At 42.2% G+C, this 26,997-nt stretch overlaps 1 protein-coding gene across 1 annotated transcript in view; it reads left to right on the top strand.

The window, feature by feature from the left end:
- LOC109425508 (uncharacterized) overlaps positions 1–26,446 on the top strand; it is a 39,002-nt gene extending 12,556 nt beyond the window's left edge. Inside the window, exons 4-8 of the mRNA XM_029860080.2 lie at positions 12,270–12,409; positions 12,541–13,403; positions 13,469–13,797; positions 25,223–25,592; positions 25,661–26,446. Coding sequence (XP_029715940.2) covers positions 12,270–12,409; positions 12,541–13,403; positions 13,469–13,797; positions 25,223–25,592; positions 25,661–25,794 — 1,836 coding nt within the window. The 3' untranslated portion in view covers positions 25,795–26,446. The remainder of the gene's footprint in view (positions 1–12,269; positions 12,410–12,540; positions 13,404–13,468; positions 13,798–25,222; positions 25,593–25,660) is intronic.
- Positions 26,447–26,997: the final 551 nt, after the last annotated feature.

Here is a 26,997-nt window from a genome sequence, read left to right as displayed (position 1 = left end):
GGAAAAGCAATTTTTGAAGAAATTCCTAAATAAATTGTTTAAGAATTTTTCGCATAATTCTTAAAAAAAAATCTTACGCTCATTGATGGAACTCCTGGATGTATCCTTACATAAAATACAACAGCGCGATCACTCGAGGGTTAAATGTATAGATTTACCATTGTAAAATATGTACATTTGTAATTGTCATGGAATTCCACAAATTTGGTTCCACATCGATTTTTACATCCCTGACTAACTGGGCCAGCTGGTGATGGGTGGAATGGCCTCTATATAGCCATATAGAAGAAGAATAATAATAAGAAGAAGAACTCGTGATTCATGCGTCTGCGTCGCACTCAATTTTCTTATTTCCCACCGAGAATTGTCCGCAACACTTTGCGCTCGAAAACTCCGAAAGCGTTTCGGTCTATCTTGTTTAACGTCCACACCTCGTGACCGTAGATAACAACTGACAGAATCAGCGTCTTATATAGAGCGATTTTTGATTGCATTTGCGAGCTACGGGGTCTAAGCTGCTTGAGAAATCCGTAAAAGGCCCTGTTCGCAGTCGCAATATGTACACCTTTTCACTTAAAGGGAAACGTTATTGTCACATGTTCCAAGATAAACAAATGCTTCAAAAACTTCAAACACATCCCCATCAATCACTACCTTAGCACTAACACCACCATCGCCTGCCTCAGTCTGTACCCGCTATCATGTATTTCGTCTTGGTAGAGCTAATCGTCAAGCCTATCCTCGCCTCTCTCTGTTCAGAGGAGCATAAGCTTCCTTCACTGTCCGCAAAACCGAGGAGCATGTGCGACCGTGTGATGATACCGTCTACCCCCGTTGGTTTGAACGACACCTCATGCAAACCAACGGGGTTCATTTTTTAATTTGAACTTCTAGTAACCCTGTGGGCTTCGAAAAACACACTGATGATAACCCTTTTCGCTGTTTTGTTTTGATTCTGCGTTCCGTTTCACCCCGTTCCATAAGCAGAATGGCATTTGAACAATTTTTAGTTTGAACTATGTGCAGATTAGAGGGGGTCAAATTAAAAAGTGTTCAGATCAGATGAGGTCAAACCAACGGGGGTAGACGGTAGTGCCATTCCTCTGCACATCAGACCTCCTAATCGATCCCTCGAGTGAAATGTTGAACAGCAAATTTGAAAGAGCATCACCCAGCTTCAATCCATCCAAGGTCATAAACGAGGTAGACACCTTGTCTGCGATCCGTATACTTGATTTCGATCAATCCAGCGTTGCACGTATCAGCCTAATTAGTTTCGCTGGAAAACCATGTTCTGACATTATCTGCCAAAGCTTATTTCTTTTCACTGTTTTAAAATCAATGAACAGATGCTGAGTCTGCAAGTTATATTCTTGACATTTATCTAGAATCATCCGCAGGTTGAACATTTGATCCATCGCCCATATGAAAACCAGCCTGGTATTCGCCGATTAAGGACTCAAGAGGCCTCAGTCTGTTGAACAGGGCACGCGATCTTATATGCCAAATTTGAAAGAGGAAACCCTCTGTAATTGGCACACTCTAGTATGTGCCCTTTCTTGTAGATTGGACATATGAAAACATCCAAATAGTTGGTAGGTAATTCTCCATACTCCCAAATCTTTACAATAACCTGGTCGATTGATTGATGTAGCTGCTCGCTTCTCAAGAAGTTCGACCGGCATATCGTTCTTCTCAGCAGCCTTGCTGTTTCTCAGCACCTTATGCCTTTTTAACCTAATCCAGTGTTGGAGGTTCCACTGTTCGACCGTCATCCACCATGGTTATCCTGTTTTTGGGTGCTCCTTCACTGCTACCATTAAAAAATCTTCGAAGTGCGTCTTCCACCTGGCTGCCAGGTCAATATATTTCCTTCCCGACCATTGCACACTGGCGCAGTCTTTTGCCGCGCACCATTGACAGTTGCATGAAACCTCCGCATATCGCTCCTGTCCATACTTTTCTGCGCTTCAGCAATCACACCCTTTTCGTGCTGCCGTTGGGTTCGTTTCACTGCTGCTCGTGCCAACCTGTACCGCTCATTGAGCCGGTTACCGGCCACTAGCATTCGACTTCTGGCGGCACTATTTTCATTCGTCCCTCGTTGGCACTCCTCGTCGGCGTCGCTGACTGGTAACTGTCGCATCTCTTGCGCTGTTGTTGTCACTGCTTCATGGATAAACTCCCATAAACTGCTGGCATCTCCAGATCCGTTAGTCTCTCCTATCCTCTCGTTCAGCTTCACCATCAGGTTGCACCACTCGGGTGTTGCCAGATAACTTTTCAGAAATACTTACGTGCGAAGTAGGTACTGCTGATTGCCATCATTCCTCTAGCAGCATCGAATGCCACAAGGCTCAGACCATTATCGTTGGTAACGAAATGAAGGCTTTCCGCTCCAATGACAGGTCGAAAGAAACTTTCTCTGCCGATCTGCGCATTTGCTTCTCCGATGGCTATTTTGACATTTTGTTTTTGGCACCCTTCTTAGGCCTTATCGAGGCTCTCAAAGAACTCATCCTTCATGTTATTAGATAAACCCGTTCGTTGATGCAAAGATGCTGATCAGGCTATGCAGTTGAAGTATTTACACCTCATCCTCAACACACGGATTCGGCCGCTTATCGACTTCCACCGAATAACTCTGCTTCATCTGCCAACTCCACGTTCTGCCTTATCGTGCGTTCCAAATGTTCCAAATGTTCGAGCAATAATATCCATATCATCCGCAAAACAGACAAATTGGCCGGATTTTGTGAAGATCGTACCCGGCTGTTGAAGCCCGGCTCGTCGCATAACACCTTTCAGAGCGATGTTGAATAGTAGGCAGGAAAGTTCATCACCTTGTCGAGATGCGAATGAACTGGATAGTTCACCCGAAATCCTTACGCTGTTCTACACACCGTCCATCGTTGCTCTTATCAGTCTGGTAAGCTTCCCGGGAAGGCTGTTCTCGTCCATGATTTTCCATAGCTCTGTGCGTTCGATACTGTCGTATACCGCCTTGAAATCGATGAACAGGTGGTGCCTTGGAGCCTGATAGCCACGGCATTTCTGGAGAATTTGCCGTACGGTGATGATCTGGTCCGTTGTCGACCGGCCGTCGATGAAACCGGTTTGGTAACATCCCACGAAATCATTTACTTTAGGTGAAAGACGACGGAAGATGATATGAGATAGCACTTTGTAGGCGGCATTCAAAATGGTGATCGCTCGAAAGTTCTCACACATTAACTTGTCGCCTTTCTTGTGGATGGGACAGATTATCCCTTCCTTCCACTCGTCCGGTAGCTATTCGGTTTCCCAGATCTTAACTACTAACTGGTGCAGACAGGTGGCCAACTTTTCCGGGCCCATCTTGATGAGTTCTGCTGCGATACCATCCTTACCAGCTGCTTTGTTGGTTTTGAGCTGGTGAATGGCATCCTTAACTTCCCTCAGCGTGGGAGTTGGTTCATTTCCGCCCTCCGCTGCACTGGCTGCGTTGTCGTGGGCTCCCGTGCCTACGTTCTCCACGCCGTTCAGGTGCTGATCGAAGTGCTGCTTCCACCTTTCGATCACCTCACGTCCGTCCGTCAAGAGGCCTCCGTCTTTATCCCTGCATATTTCGGCTCGCGGCACGAAGCCGGTGCGGGATGCGTTGAGCTTCTGATAGAACTTCCGTGTTTCTTGGGAACAGTCTTCGTCAAACCATTCGTTCCGTCGATTCCGTTCCACGTACCCGTTGGTGCTCTCGGCTGTGTCGTTGATGGCTGCTTTCACTGTACTCCAGCAGTCCTCTAGAGGGGCCTCATCGAGCTCGCCCTCGTCTGGCAACGCGGCCTCGAGATTCTGCGCGTATGCTGAGGCGACATCCGGTTGCTTTAGTCGCTCTAGGTTGTACCGTGGCGGTCGCCGGTACCGTACATTGTTGATGACTGAAAGTTTTGGGCGCAGTTTGACCATCACCAGATAGTGGTCGGAGTCGATGTTGGCGCCACGATAGATTCTGACGTCGATAATGTCGCAGAAGTGCCGTCCGTCAATTAGAACGTGATCGATTTGCGATTCCGTTTGTTGTGGTGATCTCCAGGTGAAACGATACGGGAGGCTGTGCTAGAGAAGGTGCTATGAATGGCCATGTTCTTGGAGGCGGCGAAATCGATGAGGCGTAGGCCATTTTCGTTCGTCAGCTGGTGGACGCTGAACATTCCAATCGTCGGTCTGAATTTCTTCTACTGGCCTACCTGTCTGTGCGTTTAGGTCCCCTATGATGATCTTGACGTCGTGGTTTGGGCAGCGGTCGTACTCGTGTTCGAGCTGCGCGTAAAATGCGTCTTTGTCATCATCAGTGCTTCCGGAGTGAGGGCTGTGCACGTTTATTATGCTGATGTTGAAGAATCGGCCCTTGATTCTCAACCTGCACATTCTTTCGTCGATCGGCCACCAACCGATCACGCGCCTCTGCATGTCGCCCATCACTATAAAAGCTGTTCCCAGCTCACGTGTATTGCCGCAACTCTGGTAGATGGTATGATTACCTCTAAGCGTTCGCACCATTGATCCTGTCCAACACACCTCCTGCAGCGCTACGATGCCGAAACCCGCGGTCCTTCAGTAGATCGGTGAGTATGCGGGTGCTCCCGATGAAGTTGAGAGATCAGTTCCACGTACCGAGCTTCTAATCGCAAGTCCCTTTTCGTCGCTGTGGTCGTCGCCATTGGTATCGGTTCGCATTCTTCTCTTGTTGATTTTCCGGTGCTAGTCTTTTTTACGGCTGGCTCGCAGGGCCTGACACCAACCCACTAACCCAGGGAGCTGCGCTTACCTTCCCGGAAGCTACGGGTTCTGCATTGGAATTTCCTCCAACTACAGTGCTAAATAGCTAGGCTCAAGCGCCAGTCTTCGCCGGGGGTGGTGTTTTTAATGGGATAATATTTTATCTGAGCTTCCACCCCCAATGGCTGATGATGTGTTATTGAAATTCGATTGAACACTATGAGTATGACTGGGGCTGTTGTTTGAACTACGATTGAACACAATGAGATGAATGAAAATATTGAAATGAACTTAAATTGTCTCTTCTCTTGAATTATGTTTGTTATTTTTGAATGGATTCGGCTGCGACGGGTAAAATTATCGGCCCATATAGCCGAGGCGGTAAACGCACGGGTATTCAGCATGACCATGCTGAGGGTGACGGGTTCGATTCCCGGTCGGTCCAGGATCTTTTCGTAAAGGAAATTTCCTTAACTTCCTTGGGCATAGAGTATCTTCGTGCCTGCCACACGATATACACATGCAAAATGGTCATTGGCAGAGGAAGCTCTCAGTTAAAAACTGTGGAAGTGCTCATAGAACACTAAGCTGAGAAGCAGGCTTTGTCCCAGTGAGGACGTTACGCCAAGAAGAGGAGAGGAGAGGAGGGTAAAATTATTATCAGAGAGTCGTTGAAATATGCAGCCTATAGTTAGTTTTAAGTTGTGGTTCTCTTTATCTGTTTGTTATTTGTCTGCTGTTGGTGTTGTGAGGTGGTTTTTCTTGAGGTGCTGTACCATGTGTCTTAAATATGGATAGGACCGAGTCTTCCAGCAACAATGCTACTGAACCAAGTGTGATTTCTAGATCTGTTGTTAATGCGGTTTTGATAGATAATAAGCTAAATATTTCCCATATTAATGTGCAAAGTTTATGTGCACGTAAGTTAAGTAATCTATCTCAAACCTTAGACTAATAAGCTTGCTGCCCACAATATCTAAAATTTTTGAAAAATTGATCAAAGTTCAGATCACAGACTACGTTTCCAGAATGAACTACATTCATAGTTTCCAATCTGGTTTTAGAAGGCATCATAGTACTGATACTGCATTATTAAAGGTTCATGACAAAGTCAATTGATAAAAATGGCGTAACTATTTTATTGTTGATTGATTTTTCAAAGGCCTTTGATCGTGTGCAGGGTTGTTACAACAGCGCGGATTTCGCGAATTCCGCGGATTTCGCGATTTTCGCGGATTTGGCGCGGATTTACCCATGGAATTTGGCTCTCGCGCGGATTTGGCGCGGAAATGATTTTTGTAGTGTGTACAGCGAAATATTTGAATAATTATCGGCACTTGAATTAGAGATTATGAGAAGTAAATATTTGTTTAACCCTCCTAAGATGTGACCTTAACATCCTACTAGTGAAGAATTTGGAGCAAGTTTTCATTTTGGTTTACGGCTATCGTTTACGAATTTCATCAGCTCTTCAAAATATTTCTTTGAAGAAATTGTGCAACGATTCTTCCAATTCCATTGCGGGTATGATGTGCATCTTTATTCAACTTTCGAGTTCTCGTTTCTCAAAAAAATCAAATTTGGTTCTAGCAATTCCTTCGAATTTCGACTGTTGGTTATGTTAGGAGGTATAGCGTTCAGTCTTTGGAGGAATAACTCAAAAATGGATTCTTAAGCTTTCATCCGACGTTTCGGTCGCTATATTGCGCCTTTTCTGGGAATTAACTATGCTCCGTTTTATCGTAAGTATGAGTCCACTGCATAGTCAATATTCGTCCCAGACGTAACGTATCGTCCGCCGCCGGCGGCGGTGTTCCTTTGAATGTAATATCCGAAAGATATCCGTTTATCGGAAGCCGAAAGGGTAATAGTAATCTGCCCGAGTTACTGGTACAATTTTGAAAGGCACCAGCTATATATTTTGAAGAGATTTCTAGATAAATCCCTAAATTATTTCGGGAAAAAATCTTTTGAAGGGTATCCTAGAGGAAACTGCTAGTAAAAAGTTTGGCGAAAAACTCTGGGGGATCTCTGCCGGCATTCCTGGATATATTACTGCAGGAATTGTTGGAGAAGCTCCTAAAAAATCCAGGAAAACCCTGAAGGAATTTCAAAGGACTCCAGCAAGTAAATCTTGAAAATTGTCAACATTGTCCTTCTAGGATTTTTCCTGTGATTATTCATTTTAAGGGACGTTTTCCTCTGGGCAGAAACACAACCTTGTGATCAGCTTGATTGCTGTCAGGTCTCGGGGCTTAAATGTATCTTTACTCTACAGAGAAAGATGCACACTCGTGGTGCCAAAAAGAACCGATACTTTTCGTGATCAAACGAAGAAGCGTCACGGCTCTTTTTTGTTGTTTTTGATATATTTGATTTCTATTTCCATAAGTAAGGAGGTTGTTACACAATTTATCCTTCTATTTTTTAAAATTATTGTTAACCAAGCTTCCAATATTGAAGACACAAGATCAAGAATCACAAGATGAGCTGTTTATGCTAGTTCACTGAACATGGTGCTTGATCGTCAAATTTGTTCATTTTGTGTGAAAATACGCAAAGGTAAATAACGTTGACAATTTAATTAACAACACATTCTTTTACAGCTCAATTCACAAAATCAATCTCCCACTTTTCCTCATCCTTAAGGCCACGCAAAACTTTAAAGCCACATGGCTAAAGAGGTTGCAATACCTACTCCCAAATTCCACGGTGTATTATGGACAATGTGAGTTCTTGGACTTGCATTAGGGGCTTGGCCCCATGATCCCCTTGTGTATCAATGAAATAAAATAAGATTACTCATTTTAAGGGACGTTTTCTCAGGTTTTGCCAAGTATTCTCCTTGGAAGATTCCTCACTGAAGATTCATTCAAGAACTACTAAGACATTATTCAAAAAATGTTCGAAGTGATCTTATGAGAATTTTTCATGAGTATCCTTCTCAAATTCATACTGGTTTCAAAAATTCTTTTAAAAAAATGTTTGGGTTACTGTCTCCAAAAATATTCAGTAATACAGAAAGCCAAGAAAGTTCCATTCTGTTTATTTCAAAGATTTTTTTTTTCATTTCTTATAAAATTTCTTAAGTTTTTTTAAATATTTTTTCCACGAATGCACTACCTAGTTCTTGGAATGTTTCTCCTGAGATTTTGTCTTGAAAATTCTTTTCAAAAATCTCCCAATGGATCTTTAAGAAATGTTTTTGGAAAAAAAATAACTAAAGTTTTGCCGAAACGTCTTCAAACTCACTTTCAGAAAGCATGAGTTGCGTTGATTTACGAATCAAAAGTTTATTCTTCATCCAGCAGTTCATTCCAGTTTAATGAATTTAATGGATTTCTTCAATAACGTGATGAAAAAAAATACCTTCACGCTCTCGCGGATTTGGCGCGAATTTATTTCCAGTATCGCGCGGATTTGGCGCGGATTCAAATTTAGCTCGCGCGGATTTGGCGCGGATTTTTTTCCACCCTTCTCGTAACAACCCTGCGTGTGGTTCATAGTAAATTAATAAACAAGCTTATTTCTCTTTACAATTTCTCCAACTGTTCTGCAATCCCCGGTGTCCCCCAAGGGTCCGATCTTGGACCAATCCTTTTTATACTCTTTATAAACGATCTCCCAACTATTTTGGATTTTTGTTCTGTTCATACTTTTGCAGATGATGTGCAAATTTATATTTGTACTGATGGAAACATTCGTAGGTATACGCATGAATCATGACCTCCGAAAACTTATGAAATGGTCCAAAGAAAATCTTCTTCCGATTAATCCCGATAGAGCTAAAGCGATGTTAATATCCAAGCTAAGAAATATCCCACTACCCACCTGATGGAGTTGAAGTTCAATTCATCGATCGTATAAATAATTTGAGTGTTATCTCAACTTAGATTGGAATGCTCATATTAATATGCAATGCTCCAAAATCTAAAGATCATTAATAGTTATTTATGTAACGAGTTGCAAAAAGTTGATTTTTTCAGCACGAGTCGTACATTTATCCAACGAGGCTTGCCGAGTTGGATAAATACGAAGAGTGCTGAAAAAATCGAGTTTTGCAACGAGTTCCATACAAAATTTTATGCGATGATTTTTTCATAATGCAACCCATTTGAGTTGCATAATGTTCATAATGCAACTCAAATGAGTTGCATTATGAACATTATACAACTATTTTTCATTATGCAACTCATTTCAGTTGCATAATGAGCCAGATCGGAAAAATTAGCCATTATGATACCAAAATGAGTTATATAAAATGTAAATTATAATGCTGAATTGCATAAAAACATTAAATTTAACGACTAGACTAGACACTGTAATTCTGCCGTTAAACTGAAACTTTTTAAATATTTAATTCTGCCTCATTTTCTGCACGGTGATTTCATTTTCACAAATGCGTAGGCTGGATCAATGGATAGGCTAAGAGTGGCATTGAATGCCTGTGTTCGTTATGTTTACAACCTCTCTCGTTTTTCACACGTGTCTCTGTTGCAGAAAAACCTTTTAGGATGCCCTTTTGTTAATTTTTATAGATATAGATCATGCGTGAGACTATTCAGATTAATTAAAACATCTTCCCCTGCTCACCTTTTTGAAAAGCTGAGTCCATCAAGAGGAAGAAGAACAAAAAGTTATCGAGTACCTCAACATAGTTCATCATACTAACTGTTCGCGTGTGAATGCCGCCCAACCCTGCCGATCATACCTGCAGTGACGAACACCTTACGCAACTGTCAGATTGCGCGCCGACCGACGAGACGAACGAGACAGAACAAGTTTAAATCTGGGAAAAAGCAACCGTCATCATAACTGTACAATCTCTTGTAAAGAACAGACGCAATAAAATTGAATTCCTTTGAGTATTTTTGTAATCGGTTCGGGTTTTTATTTTCTCGTCGGTAAACTGTGTTCCGCCGGTCCAAGGTCCAAACACTAACCAAACTTTATTTGTAAGAAGCATTGTTAGCTGGAATAACTTACCGACATCAATAAAAGAAATAAATTCATTTCCGTGCTTCAAGAGGGATCTCCTGCAGCACTTGCAGTAGTCAGGTTCATACAGTTAAAGAGAATAAATAGATATTAGAAATTAAGAACTGTTTTTTGAGTTAAACTAGTAATCCTACATTATAGAGATGTGCGGAGGCGGCCATTGTAAGCCAATCGAGCAGAGAGAACTATCAAAATGTGAGCCAAATTAACATGTTTATCGTTTGTAGGAAGGCGTTGTTTGAACGGTAGTGCAATCGACAATAAACATATTACAAATATATATTTTTATTATCGGAAATTTGATGGCATATGTAAATTTAGTAAGAAGATAATATTTAATTAATACTGCTTTCAAAAGCTTATGCTTATGAAGAAACTTTTGTCGCTGCTCTTCTCGAAAAAACTTTCATTGCTGCTGCTTGATTCACTTCTGCCGATTTGATTCGCGTTATTTTTTGCAATGCATTTCAGATTTCTTCGATTCCGCTGTTATCTTTTTCAAAATTTGGGAATATAATTAGCAAACGTAAACAAAACAACTTACACCACAACAAAGTCACGCAAAAAGTTTGAACATCTAGCTTTGTGTAACTTCCGCTCATCTCTATGTAGAGGAAGTTAAACATCATGTTGTAACGTTCAAAAAGATAATGTCTTAAGTTGCATGAATTGAAGGGATAAATAAATAAATAAATAGTACAAAAAAAAAATCTTCTAACTAACACAGAGCGGGATATGACCAAAAAAGTTGCCATTTCGAATTCTAATAAGGGGCCGTTCATAAACCACGTAGACATCTTGGGGGGAGGGGGGATCTAGCCAAAGTCTACGCTCTAAACAAATTTAAATTTTTTTGTATGGACAAACGTCTACGAGGGGGGAGGAGGTGGTCTGAGATGGCCAAATTTTGGTCTACATGGTCTATGAAAAGCCCCTAAATATTCATCGTGACAAAAAATGTTTCAATGCTCGATGCTATAGTAAGCAGAAACAGTCGAAACAAAGCCCGAAACAAGAACCATCAATCAGGACCAGACAACTGAAGACTAAGTGCGTCCATACTTTCTGGGGCAGGGGCAGTCTATACTACCGTGAATCGCATATCTGTCCCATTTGCTTAGGAAATCCAGCAAAGATGGGACTGATATGCGATTCACGGCAGTATAGTGCGCATACGGCGGAAGATGAACAGCGTCTGCGTCACGCCAGGGTAGACTCTAAGCGCCAACCGCACAAATTTTCGTTGTACAATCTACAAAACGGTCGATCCAATTCTGACTATACGGGTACCAAACTATTACTACCGATTCCAAAATGGAGCGAACTAAAGCGCAGTATAGAGATTTATAGCACAAAGGATCTCGAAAGCCATCAGCAATCGTAAAAATGAAGCCCAACTGTTTATTTGCTCTAGAAAACACTTTATCGTAGTACGGCCTAAAAGTTATCTCCGTATCCAGTATCACTCCAAAATCTTAGATTTCATTTCTACGTTCCAGTGTTTCACCTGATAAGGGCATTTTCCCACGCAGAATTCTAAACCATTTCGCCTACTCCCGGATAGAGACAAACAACAAATTAAGGACAAAATAATAACACAGTTTTTCATCATACCTCATTCTACCATTCTTCTGTTATTTATGAATAATACTAAATAATTCGCTAAGTAAAAAAAGTGTTATAATTGCAAAATTTGTTTTTTCTGAGTTATTTTTGAATAACCATAAATAACTGGGTCTCCAGTTAGCCTAGTGGTTAAGGCTATGGATCGCCAATCCGGAGACGGTGGGTTCGATTCCCGTTCCGGTCGGGAACATTTTCTCGACTCCCTGGGCATAGTGTATCATTGTACTTGCCTCACAATATACAAATTCATGCAATGCCAGGCAAAGAAAGCCCTTCAATTAATAACTGTGGAAGTGCTCAAAGAACACTAAGTTGAAACGAGGCAGGCCAAGTCTCAGTGGGGACGTAGAGCCACAAAGAAGAAGAAGAAATAACTGAATAATGGCAAAATATGCTATCATGATAAAATAAATTCTGAACATCCCAAGTAAAATAACATCACAATGGCATTGGTATTTTGTCAGAGAGAATAACATGAGAAGATCAAATACACCCGATTCTTGTCATTCGACTCCTCGAAGCTACATGCTATCCGCTCCGGACCTCACAAGTGGAGTCAGAGAGTGTCACTTTCTCCTTTGTTTGACTCTGCGGGTGCTAGTACGGCTGTATGCCTTGTGGGTACACGGCTGCATATTTTACTATGGAACAATTAAGATGAGAGTACACAGGATCAAATATTTGACCCAGCAAAGATCAATGCTCAAACATCTGGTTTGACTCGTTCAAATATTCATTAGTGTCAAACATATGTTGCCCCCGCTGTTCATTCCTTGTCGAATATGTACACTTGTCTAGGCCTTCAAACGACACTGTATACCATGTTAGTAAAGTTAACGATTGTAATTAATACTCTATTCTTTTTTCTTCTTTCGATTCTTGGACAGGACATGTATCAACCCAAGTTCAACCTTGGCTGTTGGTCTTGCACCAAAATGCCCTACTTTGAGTGCCGTTGCGGTGCCTTCTACTGCAACGTGGAATGTCAACGGGCCGACTGGCCCATCCACAAGGACGTCTGTATGCCGTGAGTATTGATTGTTTTTATTTTATCCGATTTGATGTATAATTTTATCATATGAGGGGTGAAAGCTTTTGGAGTAACGAATGTAGAAACCACGATGTTCAAATATTTCTTTTGTTCCCTTCTTGGAACAGTCGGTTGGTTCCGATTTCCTCGTCCAGCAACCGTATCCTGCAGGAGGCGTTGTCTGCTTCTTTGCAAAGATCCGGTGTAGATTCGCAATCACATTACCAGCAACAGCAGCAGCAGCAGTATCAGCAACAAGAAAGACAACCGCAACAAAATCAGCAACAAAAACAGCAGAAACAGTCGCAACAGCAACAGAATCAAAACAACCGCCGCGGTCAGACCAACAACAATATCAACAAGGACTTCCAAAGTCCCGTGGATCAACAACAGAACCAAGGCAAACCGAAGAAGGACAGTCCTCGGACACCGGGACAGGAACCGGAGGCACAGCGACAGCCTCCGAAGCAGCAGAAACAACCAACAACGCCCAAGAGTTCGCCCGAAGAGCAAAACAGCGTCGGTGGCAGCGCCGAGAAGGTCAGCCGTCTGGGCAATAAACTGCAACGGCTGAAGATTGCCAAGTCCGGTGGAGGTGTGACGAGGGGCATCCTCCAAGCGGGACCGTTCCCACGGGAGGGTGCCGCCGTTAAGATTACCGCCTCGCTGCCATCGGGTGTGCTCTATATCTACCACAACAACGGTAAAGATGGCCAACAGAGCGAATACTACCTGTTGACGAATCGCATGTTCAAGGCTGCCAATGACGCCGGAGCGTTGAAGGCGGTTCCCGCCGTCGATGACGTCATCTTTGCACCCTTCCTCGGGGGATACTACCGGGCCAAGGTGCTGGCGGTGAACGGCGAGAAGCTGCAGGTGTTCTACGTGGACTTTGGCAACACTGATACGGTCGAGTGGAAGCAGTCGCGGGAGATTGCTGACGAGGACCTGAAGTGGGCCCGGTATTTGACCTATCCGGTGAAGTTGGAAGGTAATTCGTTTGGGTGTTATATTTTTAAATTGCCTCATCATGTTCCCTTCGAACCCGTCCCGCAGGTGTGGAATCGTTCAGCGGCGAGATGCTGAAGCTGCTGGAAACGCTGGAACACGTGGAGGAATTCGAGATGGTTCGGGCGGATTCGATACCCGGATCGGAGATGAAATCGGTGATTCTGAAGCGACCGAAACAATCGCTGACCCTCAACATGGAACTGATGGAGGTGAAGGAGCGCGAGCTGCGCGAAAGGAAGGAGCGGGAACAGAAGTCCAAGCAGCAGCAGCAGTCCTCATCCGCTGAACAGTCCTCATCATCGTCCGCTCAGAAGGCGAAGGTGGCGGACGTGAAGATTGCCGATCCGAGCAACTACGAACCAGTGCTGTTCGACGTAAGTAGATGTAGTATTGAGGCCAAGAATGATGGCGAGTTTTACGCCATGATTAGTAGAATGATTGAAGACGTGGATTATCACGATGTGGAGATGGTGTGAGAAAGGTGGTGGTTTGCTGTGCATGTATTTTTTTTTTCACTAATAAATTTATTTTTTGTTCATTAGCTTATGGTATGATTTTTTTTTTTGGTTAACCCGAAAATTATAGTTAATAGGTATATCAAATGTTCTATTTTATCGACCGTGTGTATTTATAATTTCTTCATTTTATGACTTCATCGGCCATTTTCTACACTGTAAGGGAGTAGAGATCGAAATAGTGAATAATAAAATGATAGATATTGTATGCTAGTATTCGCTAGGTTGCGAACAAGTGAGATAATTATAGAAGGTGAAATTAGGCATGAAGGCCATGTATTGAACGACTACACTACTGTGGGCAGCATAATTGTCCCATGTTCTATGCGAATCCCAATTAACATGGGACAACTATGCTGCACACGGCAGTACATCTTTTGCGTGAAACCTACCAAGACTGGTCAGTCGCCTTGAAGTCGATGAACAGGTGGCGGCCACTGACAAAGTCTGCTTGATATTACTTCCCACAAAATCATTCACTTTAGTGTTATATCCTGTAAAATAAGATATTTGGGACGTTCTTTAGGACGAGAATAAATTAAACCTTTCATGTCCATGGTCTACAAACAATCAACTTTATCATCTTTATTCTTTACATCGGTTAGTACTCAGTGAGTACCCAGCATGAAAGCAGGGTTTCGATACCTGCTGATACAACATTTAGGTGAAAGACGACAGAAGATGATATTGCACTGCACTTTCAAGACGACATACAGAATTGCGATCGCTCAGAAGTTTCCACACTCCAAACTTGTAACCTTTGTTGTAGATGCACGCAGAAAAAAAAATGTATTAACCTCAAAAATAAAGGACTCTGAATCAAGGAAAATAAATCATTGAACCACGACTTAATACTATTTTACTTTGAATCTAATATTATGGTTTTAGTTTCAAATTAAAAGCATTCCTATCATTGTTCCTAAAATCAAGCCTCCGCGGCATTGATTGTAGATTGAAATGCTTTTTACTTTGAATACATAACATGATTGCTTTGAAAATCTCTTGAAAGAAAAAAAAAAACACCAGAGAATATACTGCTGGTAGAATTGTATAATTAAGAATCTTAAGAAATTCTAGAGAGATCTTTAGGAGAAATCTGAGAAGCAAACTCTTGGAGAAATATCCTTAGGAATCCCATAACAAATTTCTAAAAACAAAATCAGAAGCAAGACCAGTTGAAATGCTACCGGAACTACCGAAAAAAAAATGCAAACAAATCTTCAAGATTAATGTGGGGGGTCCCAAAGAACCGGAGAGCGAACTTCCGAAGAATTTCCGCAGGAATTGCTAAAAATAATCCTTCAATAGTACCTTGTATTTCTCAAAAACTTCCTTTTAGAATCTGAGAGGATCTTCTCAGAATCCACAGAGGACTCTTTTCAAAATCTTGAGAGGATTCTCCTCAGAATCCTGGAAGGATTGTTCTCAGAATCCTGAAAGGATTGTTCTCAGAATCCGGAAAGGATTGTTCTCAGAATCCTGAAAGGATTCTCCTCAGAATCCTGAAAGGATTCTCCTCAGAATCCTGAAAGGATTCTCCTCAGAATCCTGAAAGGATTCTCCTCAGAATCCTGAAAGGATTCTCAGAATCCTGAAAGGATTCTCCTCAGAATCCTGAAAGGATTCTCCTCAGAATCCTGAAAGGATTCTCCTCAGAATCCTGAAAAGATTCTCCTCGGAATCCTGAAAGGATTCTCCTCAGAATCCTGAGAGGATTCTCCTCAGAATCCTGAGAGGATTCTCCTCAGAATCCTGAGAGGATTCTCCTCAGAATCCTGAAAGGATTCTCCTCAGAATCCTGAGAGGATTCTCCTCAGAATCCTGAAAGGATTCTCCTCAGAATCCTGAAAGGATTCTCCTCAGAATCCTGAAAGGATTCTCCTCAGAATCCTGAAAGGATTCTCCTCAGAATCCTGAAAGGATTCTCCTCAGAATCCTGAAAGGATTCTCCTCAGAATCCTGAAAGGATTCTTCTCAGAATCCTGAAAGGATTCTTCTCAGAATCCTGAAAGGATTCTTCTCAGAATCCTGAAAGGATTCTATTGAAAGGCAGTGGTTCTCAACAATGTGTTTATTGGTTAGAGGTTGAAACAGTAATGAAAGGAATTTTCGTTACACCTAACTTGTCACTTCAGTTTCGTGGTTGCTGTGATTCACAAACGCTGTCTCCGATTGCTATGCTCAACACTCCTCCTCAATCGGACAGGTTCAGCTTACTTCAGAGAAACAGAAAGGGTCCAGCAGGAAGTCCTTTTGTGAGTACCGTAAAATGGGGTAACTTTGATAGTATTTTTAGCAAGTTTTCTCAATATTTTTACATGTAACAGTATTTCCTCGAGTTTTATATTTTTAAAACAAGTACTGGGGTATCAGTTATCAATTGCTATTAAAAGATTCGATGATCTGAAATATTTTGGATAACTTTTAGTATTTCATATAATCGAAAATCAGATTTTCATTTTGGGGTAACTTTGATAATGCCCTAAAAACACATCAAATCTCAAAAAATAATCACAGTTTGAAATCTTAGGAGTATGAACATGATGAGAGAAGGCTTGTGGAATATATTAGAGATAATTTTTATATAAAAAAATGATTTTTTACTAAATTATGCATATAAAAGTGAGTTTGTGGAGTATTGAGGCAAAACACAATAAATTTAGCTATCAAAAATCATTATCTTTGTAATAATAAATGCTTAACGGTACATCAACATAAGATTACATGCTATTCATGGTTAGTTTTCTTTTTTTGGGTAGTTTTTTAGAGTTTTATTAACAAATTTTGAACAACACATATTTATCTACATGAAATTACAAGGGAATTGCATACTTTTAGGCGTTTATCAATGTATGGAGAAAATTATCCCAATTTACAAAATTGCTTCCATTTCGTAAAAACACACTTCGTTAAGAGATTCAAGGCCAGATTTGGAATCTACTATGATGAATCTATCGAGAATAATAGTCCATTCATTGAAAAAATAGTTTTAACGAAGTCGTATAGCTGATTGTTTGAAGGGGTTGATAAATGACAAAAATATCAACAATTTTTATTTTTTGTCCAAAAAATTGTATATAAACTAGATTTTAATGAAAATACGTCTAAGATGACCTTTCATATGTATAGAATTGATTTACGTTTACCATTTTCTTAACTGGTTGAAGGAACCATAGTTATAAGATAAAATATACAATGCCTGCCGCACTATCAAAGATACCCCGTTTTACGGTATATCAGCAACTTGCTCCTTCGTCGAAATATAAACCGGTTGGATGATCTTGTTTTGGATACACTCACGAATGAAATGGAATCGTATATCAACATGCTTCATACGTTTATGCTCCCGAGGTTCTTCCGAAATTTTAATGCAAGATTGATTATCCTCGTAGATCTTCACAGGTTTATCCATCGGTATTCCAAGTTCTACCAAGAGATTTCTTATCCAAATGGCTTCACAAGTAGCTTGACTAAGAGAAACATACTCAGCTTCAGTCGACGACAATGCTACTATGTTCTGCTTTCTAGATGTCCATGAAACAGTGGCATCGAAAATCTGGTACACAAATCCGGATATTGAACGTCTGTCTTCACAATCATTACCCCAGTCAGCATCAGCATATCCAATTAGGGCATCTGCTTGGCTACTGCGACGATACATTAATCCGAGATTTCTCGTTCCCTTCAAATAGCGAAGTAATCGTTTGAGATGTGTCCAGTGTATATCTGTAGGTGCCGATTGAAATCTACTAAACAGGTTAACTGCTGCACTGATGTCCGGTCTTGAAGACAACGCCAGATATGATAAGCAGCCAACCAGTTCTCGGTACGGATGTTTCGTGATTGATCCATTTCCTTGTTTCTCCAGTTTTAGTTGGGGTTCAAGCGGTGTTGATACAGGGTGGCAATCCGACATTCCAAAATGGTTCAGCAGTCTATCAATGTACCGTGATTGACTTATCTTCATTTCTCCTCGATTTTGGTTGTAATCAATCTTCAATCCAAGGAATTGTTTCAGTTCGCCCATATCGCTCATTTCGAATTTCCTGGACAGCTTCCGTTTGATGCAGGCAATTTCCTCCAGATTGTTTGAAATCAGCAAGATGTCATCAACATACAGCAAGAGATAAACGGTAACATCTCCAACTTTTCGAAAATACAGGCAGCTGTCGTAGGCAGATCGTTGGAAACCCAGGCTCAGAATGAAATTGTTGAATTCTTCGTTCCAGCTTCGCGGTGCTTGTTTTAATCCATACAGCGATTTCCTCAATCGGCAAACCATATTGGGTCCTCCTTCTTCAAAACCTTCGGGCTGCTTCATGTATATTTCTTCATTTAACGTCCCGTTCAAGAATGCTGTCTTGACATCCATTTGATGGATTGCACATCGCTTTTGGTTTGCCACAGCCAACAGGATTCGGATCGTAGAAATTCTTGCAACAGGCGCGTACGTTTCATTGTAATCAAAGTTCTTCTTCTGCGAATATCCTTTTGCTACTAAGCGGGCCTTGTAGCGTTCAATGTTTCCATCTCCATCACGTTTGAGTTTGAATAGCCATTTACAGTCAACAATGTTTTTGTTTCCTGGGTTTGCTTCCAAAGTCCAGGTTCCATTTTTCTTCAACGATAATAATTCCGACTCAATAGCTGCTTACCAAAATCTCCAGTCGCTTCTTTTCTTCAGCTCATCAATGTTATTGGGGATCTCGTCTACAAATGCTTCAGCACTAAGAGCGTACGCCAACGTTGATTCTGCATTGTGCGTCATATGATAATCGTTGAACCGGGTCGGTACTTTAATCGCTCGCTTCTGCACTGGATGCTCACTGAACGTTTCATCGGCTGGACGACCTCGTTTCCTACTTGGACCTTCCTCAACGTCAAGAGTTTCACTTGCATCATCCGGTCTTGGAACAGGTTCATCTTCCGCTTCATAATGTTCAGCATCCACGTTTTCAGGTTGCACCTCTTCCAGATAATTCTCCGGCTCGATTACAATTCGCTCCTCGCTATCCAGTTCATCACTAGACTCATCGACATCAGCAGCAGGAAATACTTTTGGCTTCTCCTTCCTTCTTTCATCAAATATAACGTCACGAGAAATGAACAGCTTCTTCTTCCGAGGATCCCAGATTCTGTATCCGCTTGTGGCATATCCAACCATGATGTTCTTCTCTGACTTTGGGTCCAACTTTCCTCGTCGCTGTTTCGGTACATGCGTGTAGACAATTGATCCAAACACTCGGAGATTGTCTATGTTCGGTTTCCTCGAGTACCACATCTCATAGGGTGTCTTCACAACTTCCAATGCACTAGTCGGACTACGGTTACTCAAATAAGTAGCAGCCAGCACAGCTTCACCCCACAGGCTCTTTGAAAGACCAGCATCACAGATTATCGAACGTGCCTTGTCCAACAAAGTCCTATTCATGCGTTCAGCTACGCCATTTAGTTCCGGAGTGTAGGGGACTGTTGCTTCGATGGTGATTCCTTCTGCTCGGCACAGGCTCTTGAACATTTTGCTTGAGTATTCTCCTCCATTATCACAACGGATCCGTGCAATCTTTCGTCCAAAGTATGATGTCGCCTTCGCCATGTATTGTTTGAAAAATTCATACACTTCATCTTTTGATTCCATCAGATAGACTACGGTGAAGTGGGTGTAGTCATCTATAAACGTGACAAAGAAACGTTTCCGATCCCACGTCGCAGGTGTGTAGGGTCATCCAACATCCGTGTGTATCAGCTCCAATGGACGGCTTGATCGTCTTCCAGTTGATTCTCCAAACGGTTTCCGAGACTGTTTGCCTTCCATACATACTTCACAGATGCTGGTTTCCACTGACTCAGGTAGCTTCGAATTTGTTTGGACCATTTCATTCCGCCACAGCTTCTTCAAGTTCGCTCCTCCGAGATGTCCATAACGTCTATGCCACAGATCGAAAACTGCACTGTTCGCAACATGCGCCTCGGTTTCACGCTTGAATTCCAAGTTCACTTCCGCGTTCAGCTTGTACAACCTTCCGTATTTCCTTCCAGTGGCAACAGTTCTCCCATCTCGACTCACGATAACTTTTCTTTCGGCGAAAGTAATGGACATTCCTTTTTCCTCTATGCGACTAATCGAAAACAAATTCAAGTGAAGTCCTGGTACATACAGCACATCCTCGACGACCGATGATAGCTTCCTTCCGTCAACTTCGGTGTACATTCGTATTGTTCCAGCATATTCCGCGACCAACGATTCACCACTCTTGGCAACAGCAATCGATATCTTGTGAGGCAGGCGATGAAGTTCTTCAAAACAGTTCCTATCCTTCACCATATGGTCGGACGCTCCCGAATCCAGGAACCAATGGAACGTATCACTTGACTTCTCCGCAACTCCAGCAATATCCGATTCACAAGTGGCAACAAACGCGATGTCCTCGGAACAGCCGACGTTCGCTCGTCCTCTTTTGATCCATCCAGGTTTTCCAAACTCACGGCTCGTTTTTCCGGTTTCAGGTTTGACCTTACAATCCGAACGTTTGTGTCCAGTCTTGCCGCAATTGTAACACTTGTAATTGAATTTCTTACCGGCAAACGCTGATTCAGGTCCTTCGTCGTCGCAATCTTGATTCTTAACTTTCCGTTTCGTTTCTTCTTCCAGCAATCGACTCTTCACGAAATTCAACGAAATCTTCTCGAACGACATGGTTTCCAGAGCGGTGCATAGTCCGTCATACGATTCCGGCAGGGTTAACAACAGCTGCGTGATCGCATCGTCCTCTTCTATGTTTGCTCCTGTCGTCTTCAATCCCCGAAGAAGCTTGTCGAATTCCAGAAGATGGTTCTGCATGCTTACTCCATTCTTCAGCTTCAACATCCCAAGTCTTCTGCGGTAAAAGAGTCGATTTGCCAATCCTCGTCGTTGAAAGGTATTCCGAAGACTTTCCCAGCATTCCTTGGCGGTTTCTCTTCCCATCACGAACTCCAAATGGCTATCAGCGATACGATGGATAATCAGGCTCTTACACTTGCGATCGTCCTTCCTGCGTTGCTCGAGTTTGCGCTTCTTCTCTGCTTTCACTTCAGGGGTGTCTCCATCAGCTTCGGCGAAGTACTCTTCTTCCTCGATGCTCCGCTCGATGCATTCCATAAGGCCTTTTTCCTCCAGAAGTACCGTGACGCGATAAGCCCATTGGTCGTAATTGTGACCGTCAAAGATCCAACGCTTTTCGTCTTCCATCTCTCTTCTTTACTCTCTTCTCTTTACGGTGCAGGGCCAATAACCTATTGAAAGGCAGTGGTTCTCAACAATGTGTTTATTGGTTAGAGGTTGAAACAGTAATGAAAGGAATTTTCGTTACACCTAACTTGTCACTTCAGTTTCGTGGTTGCTGTGATTCACAAACGCTGTCTCCGATTGCTATGCTCAACAGATTCTTCTCAGGATTCTGAGGGGAATCCTCTCAGGATTCTGAGGAGAATCCTCTTAGGATTCTGAGGAGAATCCTCTCAGGATTCTGAAGAGAATTCTCTCAGGATTCTGAGGAGAATCCTCTTAGGATTCTGAGGAGAATCCTCTTAGGATTCTGAGGAGAATCCTCTTAGGATTCTGAGGAGAATCCTCTCAGGATTCCGAGGAGAATCCTCTCAGGATTCTGAGGAGAATCCTCTCAGGATTCTGAGGAGAATCCTCTCAGGATTCTGAGGAGAATCCTCTCAGGATTCTGAGGAGAATCCTCTCAGGATTCTGAGGAGAATCCTCTCAGGATTCTCACGCTAAAACTGCTCAGCACTAAAATGTGTAAGATCTACTCATAAGTGCATAATTTCCAGACCACACAAAAATGTGTGACAGTTACACATTCTCAAAAAACAGCTCGTACACACGTCTAGATGCGAAATGTTGATTTTTTTTTGTTTTCCAAGGTCACTAGTAAATCTAGCTAGATTGGCGTGCACAAATTTTTGCGAATTTAACGATTTTGCGGACACTGGAGCTGATTTTGTAAATGTGCAAGGGTTACACATTTTTGGTGTAGTTTGGAAATTATGCACTTTAGTACTGAGCGGCGTTAGCGTGCTGAGGAGAATCCTCTAAGGATTCCGAGGAGAATCCTCTCAGGATTCTGAGGAGAATCCTCTCAGGATTCTGAGGAGAATCCTCTCAGGATTCTGAGGAGAATCCTCTCAGGATTCTGAGGAGAATCCTCTCAGGATTCTGAGGAGAATCCTCTCAGGATTCTGAGGAGAACCCTCTCAGGATTCTGAGGAGAATCCTCCCAGGATTCTGAGGAGATTCTTTCAGGATTCCGAGGAGAATTCCTTCAGGATTCCGAGGGGAATCCTTTCAGGATTCCGAGAAGAATCCTTTCAGGATTCCGAGGAGAATCCTTTCAGGATTCCGAGGAGAATCCTTTCAGGATTCCGAGGAGAATCCTTTCAGGATTCCGAGGAGAATCCTTTCAGGATTCCGAGGAGAATCCTTTCAGGATTCCGAGGAGAATCCTTTCAGGATTCCGAGGAGAATCCTTTCAGGATTCCGAGGAGAATCCTTTCAGGATTCCGAGGAGAATCCTTTCAGGATTCCGAGGAGAATCCTTTCAGGATTCCGAGGAGAATCCTTTCAGGATTCCGAGGAGAATCCTTTCAGGATTCCGAGGAGAATCCTTTCAGGATTCCGAGGAGAATCCTTTCAGGATTCCGAGGAGAATCCTTTCAGGATTCCGAGGAGAATCCTTTCAGGATTCCGAGGAGAATCCTTTCAGGATTCCGAGGAGAATCCTTTCAGGATTCCGAGGAGAATCCTTTCAGGATTCCGAGGAGAATCCTTTCAGGATTCCGAGGAGAATCCTTTCAGGATTCCGAGGAGAATCCTTTCAGGATTCCGAGGAGAATCCTTTCAGGATTCCGAGGAGAATCCTTTCAGGATTCCGAGGAGAATCCTTTCAGGATTCCGAGGAGAATCCTTTCAGGATTCCGAGGAGAATCCTTTCAGGATTCCGAGGAGAATCCTTTCAGGATTCCGAGGAGAATCCTTTCAGGATTCCGAGGAGAATCCTTTCAGGATTCCGAGGAGAATCCTTTCAGGATTCCGAGGAGAATCCTTTCAGGATTCCGAGGAGAATCCTTTCAGGATTCCGAGGAGAATCCTTTCAGGATTCCGAGGAGAATCCTTTCAGGATTCCGAGGAGAATCCTTTCAGGATTCCGAGGAGAATCCTTTCAGGATTCCGAGGAGAATCCTTTCAGGATTCCGAGGAGAATCCTTTCAGGATTCCGAGGAGAATCCTTTCAGGATTCCGAGGAGAATCCTTTCAGGATTCCGAGGAGAATCCTTTCAGGATTCCGTGGAGAATCCTTTCAGGATTCCGAGGAGAATCCTTTCAGGATTCTGAGGAGATTCCTTCCAGGATTCTGAGAAAAATCCTCTCGGAAATCAAAAAAGAATCCTCTCAGCATTCTGAGAAGAATCTTTTCAGGATTCTGAGGAGAAACCTTTTAAAGATTCTGAGGAAAATCCTTTAAAGGATTCTGAGGAGAATCCTTTCAGGATTCCGAGGAGAAGCCATTCAGAATCCTGAGAGGATTCCCCTCAGAATCCTGATAGCATTCTCCTCGGAATCCTGAGAGGATTTTCCTTAGAATCCTTTAAAGGATTCTCCTCAGAATCTTTAAAAGGTTTCTCCTCAGAATCCTGAAAGGACTCTCCTCAGAATCCTGAAAGGATTCTCCTCAGAATCCTGAAAAGATTCTTCTCAGATTCTTATGAGGATTCTTCTCAGAATGCTGAGAGGATTCTTCTTTGATTTCTGAGAGGATTCTTGTCAGAATCCTGAGAGTATTTTTCTCAGAATCTTGAGAGGATTCCTCGCAAAATCGTGAGAGTAACTCTGCATTAAGCCATATTGAGAACGCTTTGTTGACGTTTACATTCACAATAAATATTAGTTGGATTCTCTGAATCCTAAGAGGATTTTTCTCAGAATCCTGAGAGGATTCTTCTCAGAAATCTGGAAGAATTCTCCTCAGAATCCTGAGTGGATTCTCTTTTGAATCCTGAAAGGAATCTCTCCAGAACCTTGGAAGGATTTTTTCCGAAACCTGAGAGGATTTTCCTCAGAATCTTCCAGGATTCAACTTGGTCCATCAATCTAACCCAACACAAGAGGGTCTCATCCTTTATTTTTACCATATTCTAAAAAATAAGCAAGATTATCTTGAAATCTTTGATTAAGCGAGAATTACCCATATTGTATTGTAACATGATGATGTTCAGGTTTTCGAATTATACAAAAAAAAATCAACTGCTCTAAGCACACAACCAAAAAGTGCAAACCAAAGGCGACCGATCAGCAGACGGTTCAAACCCAGACTAACTATAACGAATGATCGTTCGGAAGCTCTTGATTGTGCTGAGCCTCACTAAAATGTTCGTTACAGTATACTATAGCGGTCCAATAGTATCTATTGAATCAATAGTAGAAAAATCCATTCCAGCCAATTAATTGCAAAAAAACTTGCACGTTTTCTGTCGGCTTGGCGGTTGGTTGAAATACGCTTCTTGTTAGCGCTGAGAGAGGCGGTGATACGGTGCTTGGATGGATCCCAGAAGGCCCTATGTCGACATTAACGTCTTTGCTTACAATAATGAGATGATGTGGTATTTTCTATTATTGGTCTTGAGAAAGATTTTCTTAATCTGATCCCACTGACTGCAATAGGGCACTGCATGAAATTCTCTCCTTCCCTTTCACTCTTACAGAAATTTTGTAAACAACAAGGCCAAGAAACGTCAAAATCCCATACAAAATCAAAATAATGCAGTGCCCTATAACTGCAAGTGTACAAACGAAACAACTTGCTTTCATGGCATACTTGAGTGTGCGGTACGAGTGCGTGCGATTTACGAGTTACAGTAGATTATAATCAGTTTGTTTGCTAGTTGTATAGGCCTATCATGAATTGGTGAGCTTGTTTTATTTTATTATTGTTTTTAACCGTCGACCGATACAGGTTCTCATCTTGTTTTATCATATTTAAACGATCAAATTAAAAGTTTCCAATCCCATATAATCATTAGTATATATTTTATTTTGTTTTTATGGGCTTATAGTGTTGTTGTTTGGCCAATATAAAGCATGCCAGTTTTTTAATAGCATTAAACTAGCACGTGAGGCAAATAATAGTGCCTTGTGGTTATCTGTAAAATACACTATAAACCTGATTCCAATGAGAGTATCACCCTGCAACAATTCTATACTAATCGCATTTCCCGTTTCACCCCCCTCCGGAAGGAATCGATGGAGACCAGCCCGTTACCGTTCGGCAGCACCAAGAAGCTGATCATCATCGACGCCAGTGAGGTGATGGAGACGCGCATCATTTCGGTGGTGGCCGCCGAGAATGTGGAAAAGTACGCCGCCGTGCTGGAGCACTGTGGCCTGGCCGGAGCCAAGGATTCGAACGTGTACAAACCGATCGAAGAGGGCGAAGTTTGTCTGGTGCTGCACCAGGAAGATTGGTCCCGTGCGCTGTACGACATCTCCGATGGAAGTTATATGCTACTGGATGTCGGGATCATTGCGTCCGTTCCGGCCGGCAATGTGCGCCGGTTCCCGCCCAAGCTGAGCCACATGGTGTACAACAATGAAGTGGTTGTGGAGAGTGAGTCTCGGGATGCGGGAGTATTTACGATGGGGAGTGGTTATTCATTGTTCGTTTTTCATTCACAGATCTGCCCAAGCTGAAGGCGATGATGAAGGACGGTAAATCGGACACCGTTCACGGGGCGATTATCGAGGCCAAGGTTTCCGCCTCGGAGGAAGGAACATCGATTACCATTGTGGATGCCTTGGTGTCCCCTTGAGCCGCCACACATCAGAGAGGGTGGCCTTCGAGGTAAAATTTGTCTGTTAGATTGTAAGCGTAGCTATCGTATCCGGACGCTTTGCCAACTTGAGGCGTTTTCTTTTAGTTTGTTTATGGCCTAAAGTGGCTACAGTTGTACAATTTTTAAACTTTCTCGTATTTTCATGTCTATCGAGCAAAACTTTTTATTTCTTTTTAAATCGTGTGAGTATCTTGTGAGAATCTAGAACACTGGGTTCTGTAAGAGTATAGAGATTTTATCGCCGTTATTCGAACGTTTCTCACAAGTCTGCTATTCAAAAATTTCTTTTTTTTTATCTATTGATCATTCCGGCACATCAATAATCGTCTAGTTGACGCAAAAGTCTAATGTACCATGCAAATTTTGTCCTTCCACTGATAAACTAAGTCATTAAAGTAAATTGTGCATAATAAAACTGAGGTTGGTTTATACCTACTGATAAAATAAAACGAACGCTGTTAGTAGTCATCATACTTTAGGAACGTAGGTATCAATTGTGTAACTTAATAATACTATAAACTTGAAGCATCAAAAATGCTAGTTTTGTCGTTTTCTAAACTGGATTTACAATGAATAAACTACGAAGAACAGCAATACTAGACAGTTTTGCTGCTGACTATGCACGCAAGTGGATGCATTATATAGAAATGTACGGGTTAAAACACCCTATTCAAGTTGTTCACCTACGGAAGTATTCGCTTTATTATTTGCTTACTTTTTACATTAGACTTTGTAAATTGCACTTAAGTCTTTTTATACGTTTGAACTTCCTGCTCAAAGTGAAGGCCATTGCTAGTGAGGATATCCTCAATTTCCTGATTAGCCCTTCGAGCACTAACTATAAACTGGCCGACTAAACCGGACAAAACTGTCCGAAACTGACGAATGCATCGTTCGGTGTATGGTTGTTGTTGGTGTCAGCAAAAGTTACCCAGCTCGTAATAGGCCTCGAGCTGCACTTTTCATGCACCAATAAATCTCGTTTTTCAAAATCGCCTCCTATATTTAGTGCAATGTATCAGATTATCGTCCAATCATCACTGCTTTGGTAGAATTCTATAGAAATTGAATTCTCTGTTGTTCTAGTCTAGACATTACTGGAGTTCCCCTTTTGGTCTATCTAAGTCTTGTGAGGCATGCCGAACTTCGGATAAAGGAGATCTTACTTGATTGGTTGTT

The sequence above is a fragment of the Aedes albopictus genome, chromosome 1, assembly GCF_035046485.1.
Source record: "Aedes albopictus strain Foshan chromosome 1, AalbF5, whole genome shotgun sequence".
Taxonomy (NCBI): domain Eukaryota; kingdom Metazoa; phylum Arthropoda; class Insecta; order Diptera; family Culicidae; genus Aedes; species Aedes albopictus.
The sequence above is the reverse complement of the archived record's forward strand: the minus strand, read 5'-3'. Positions and strand labels throughout refer to the sequence as shown.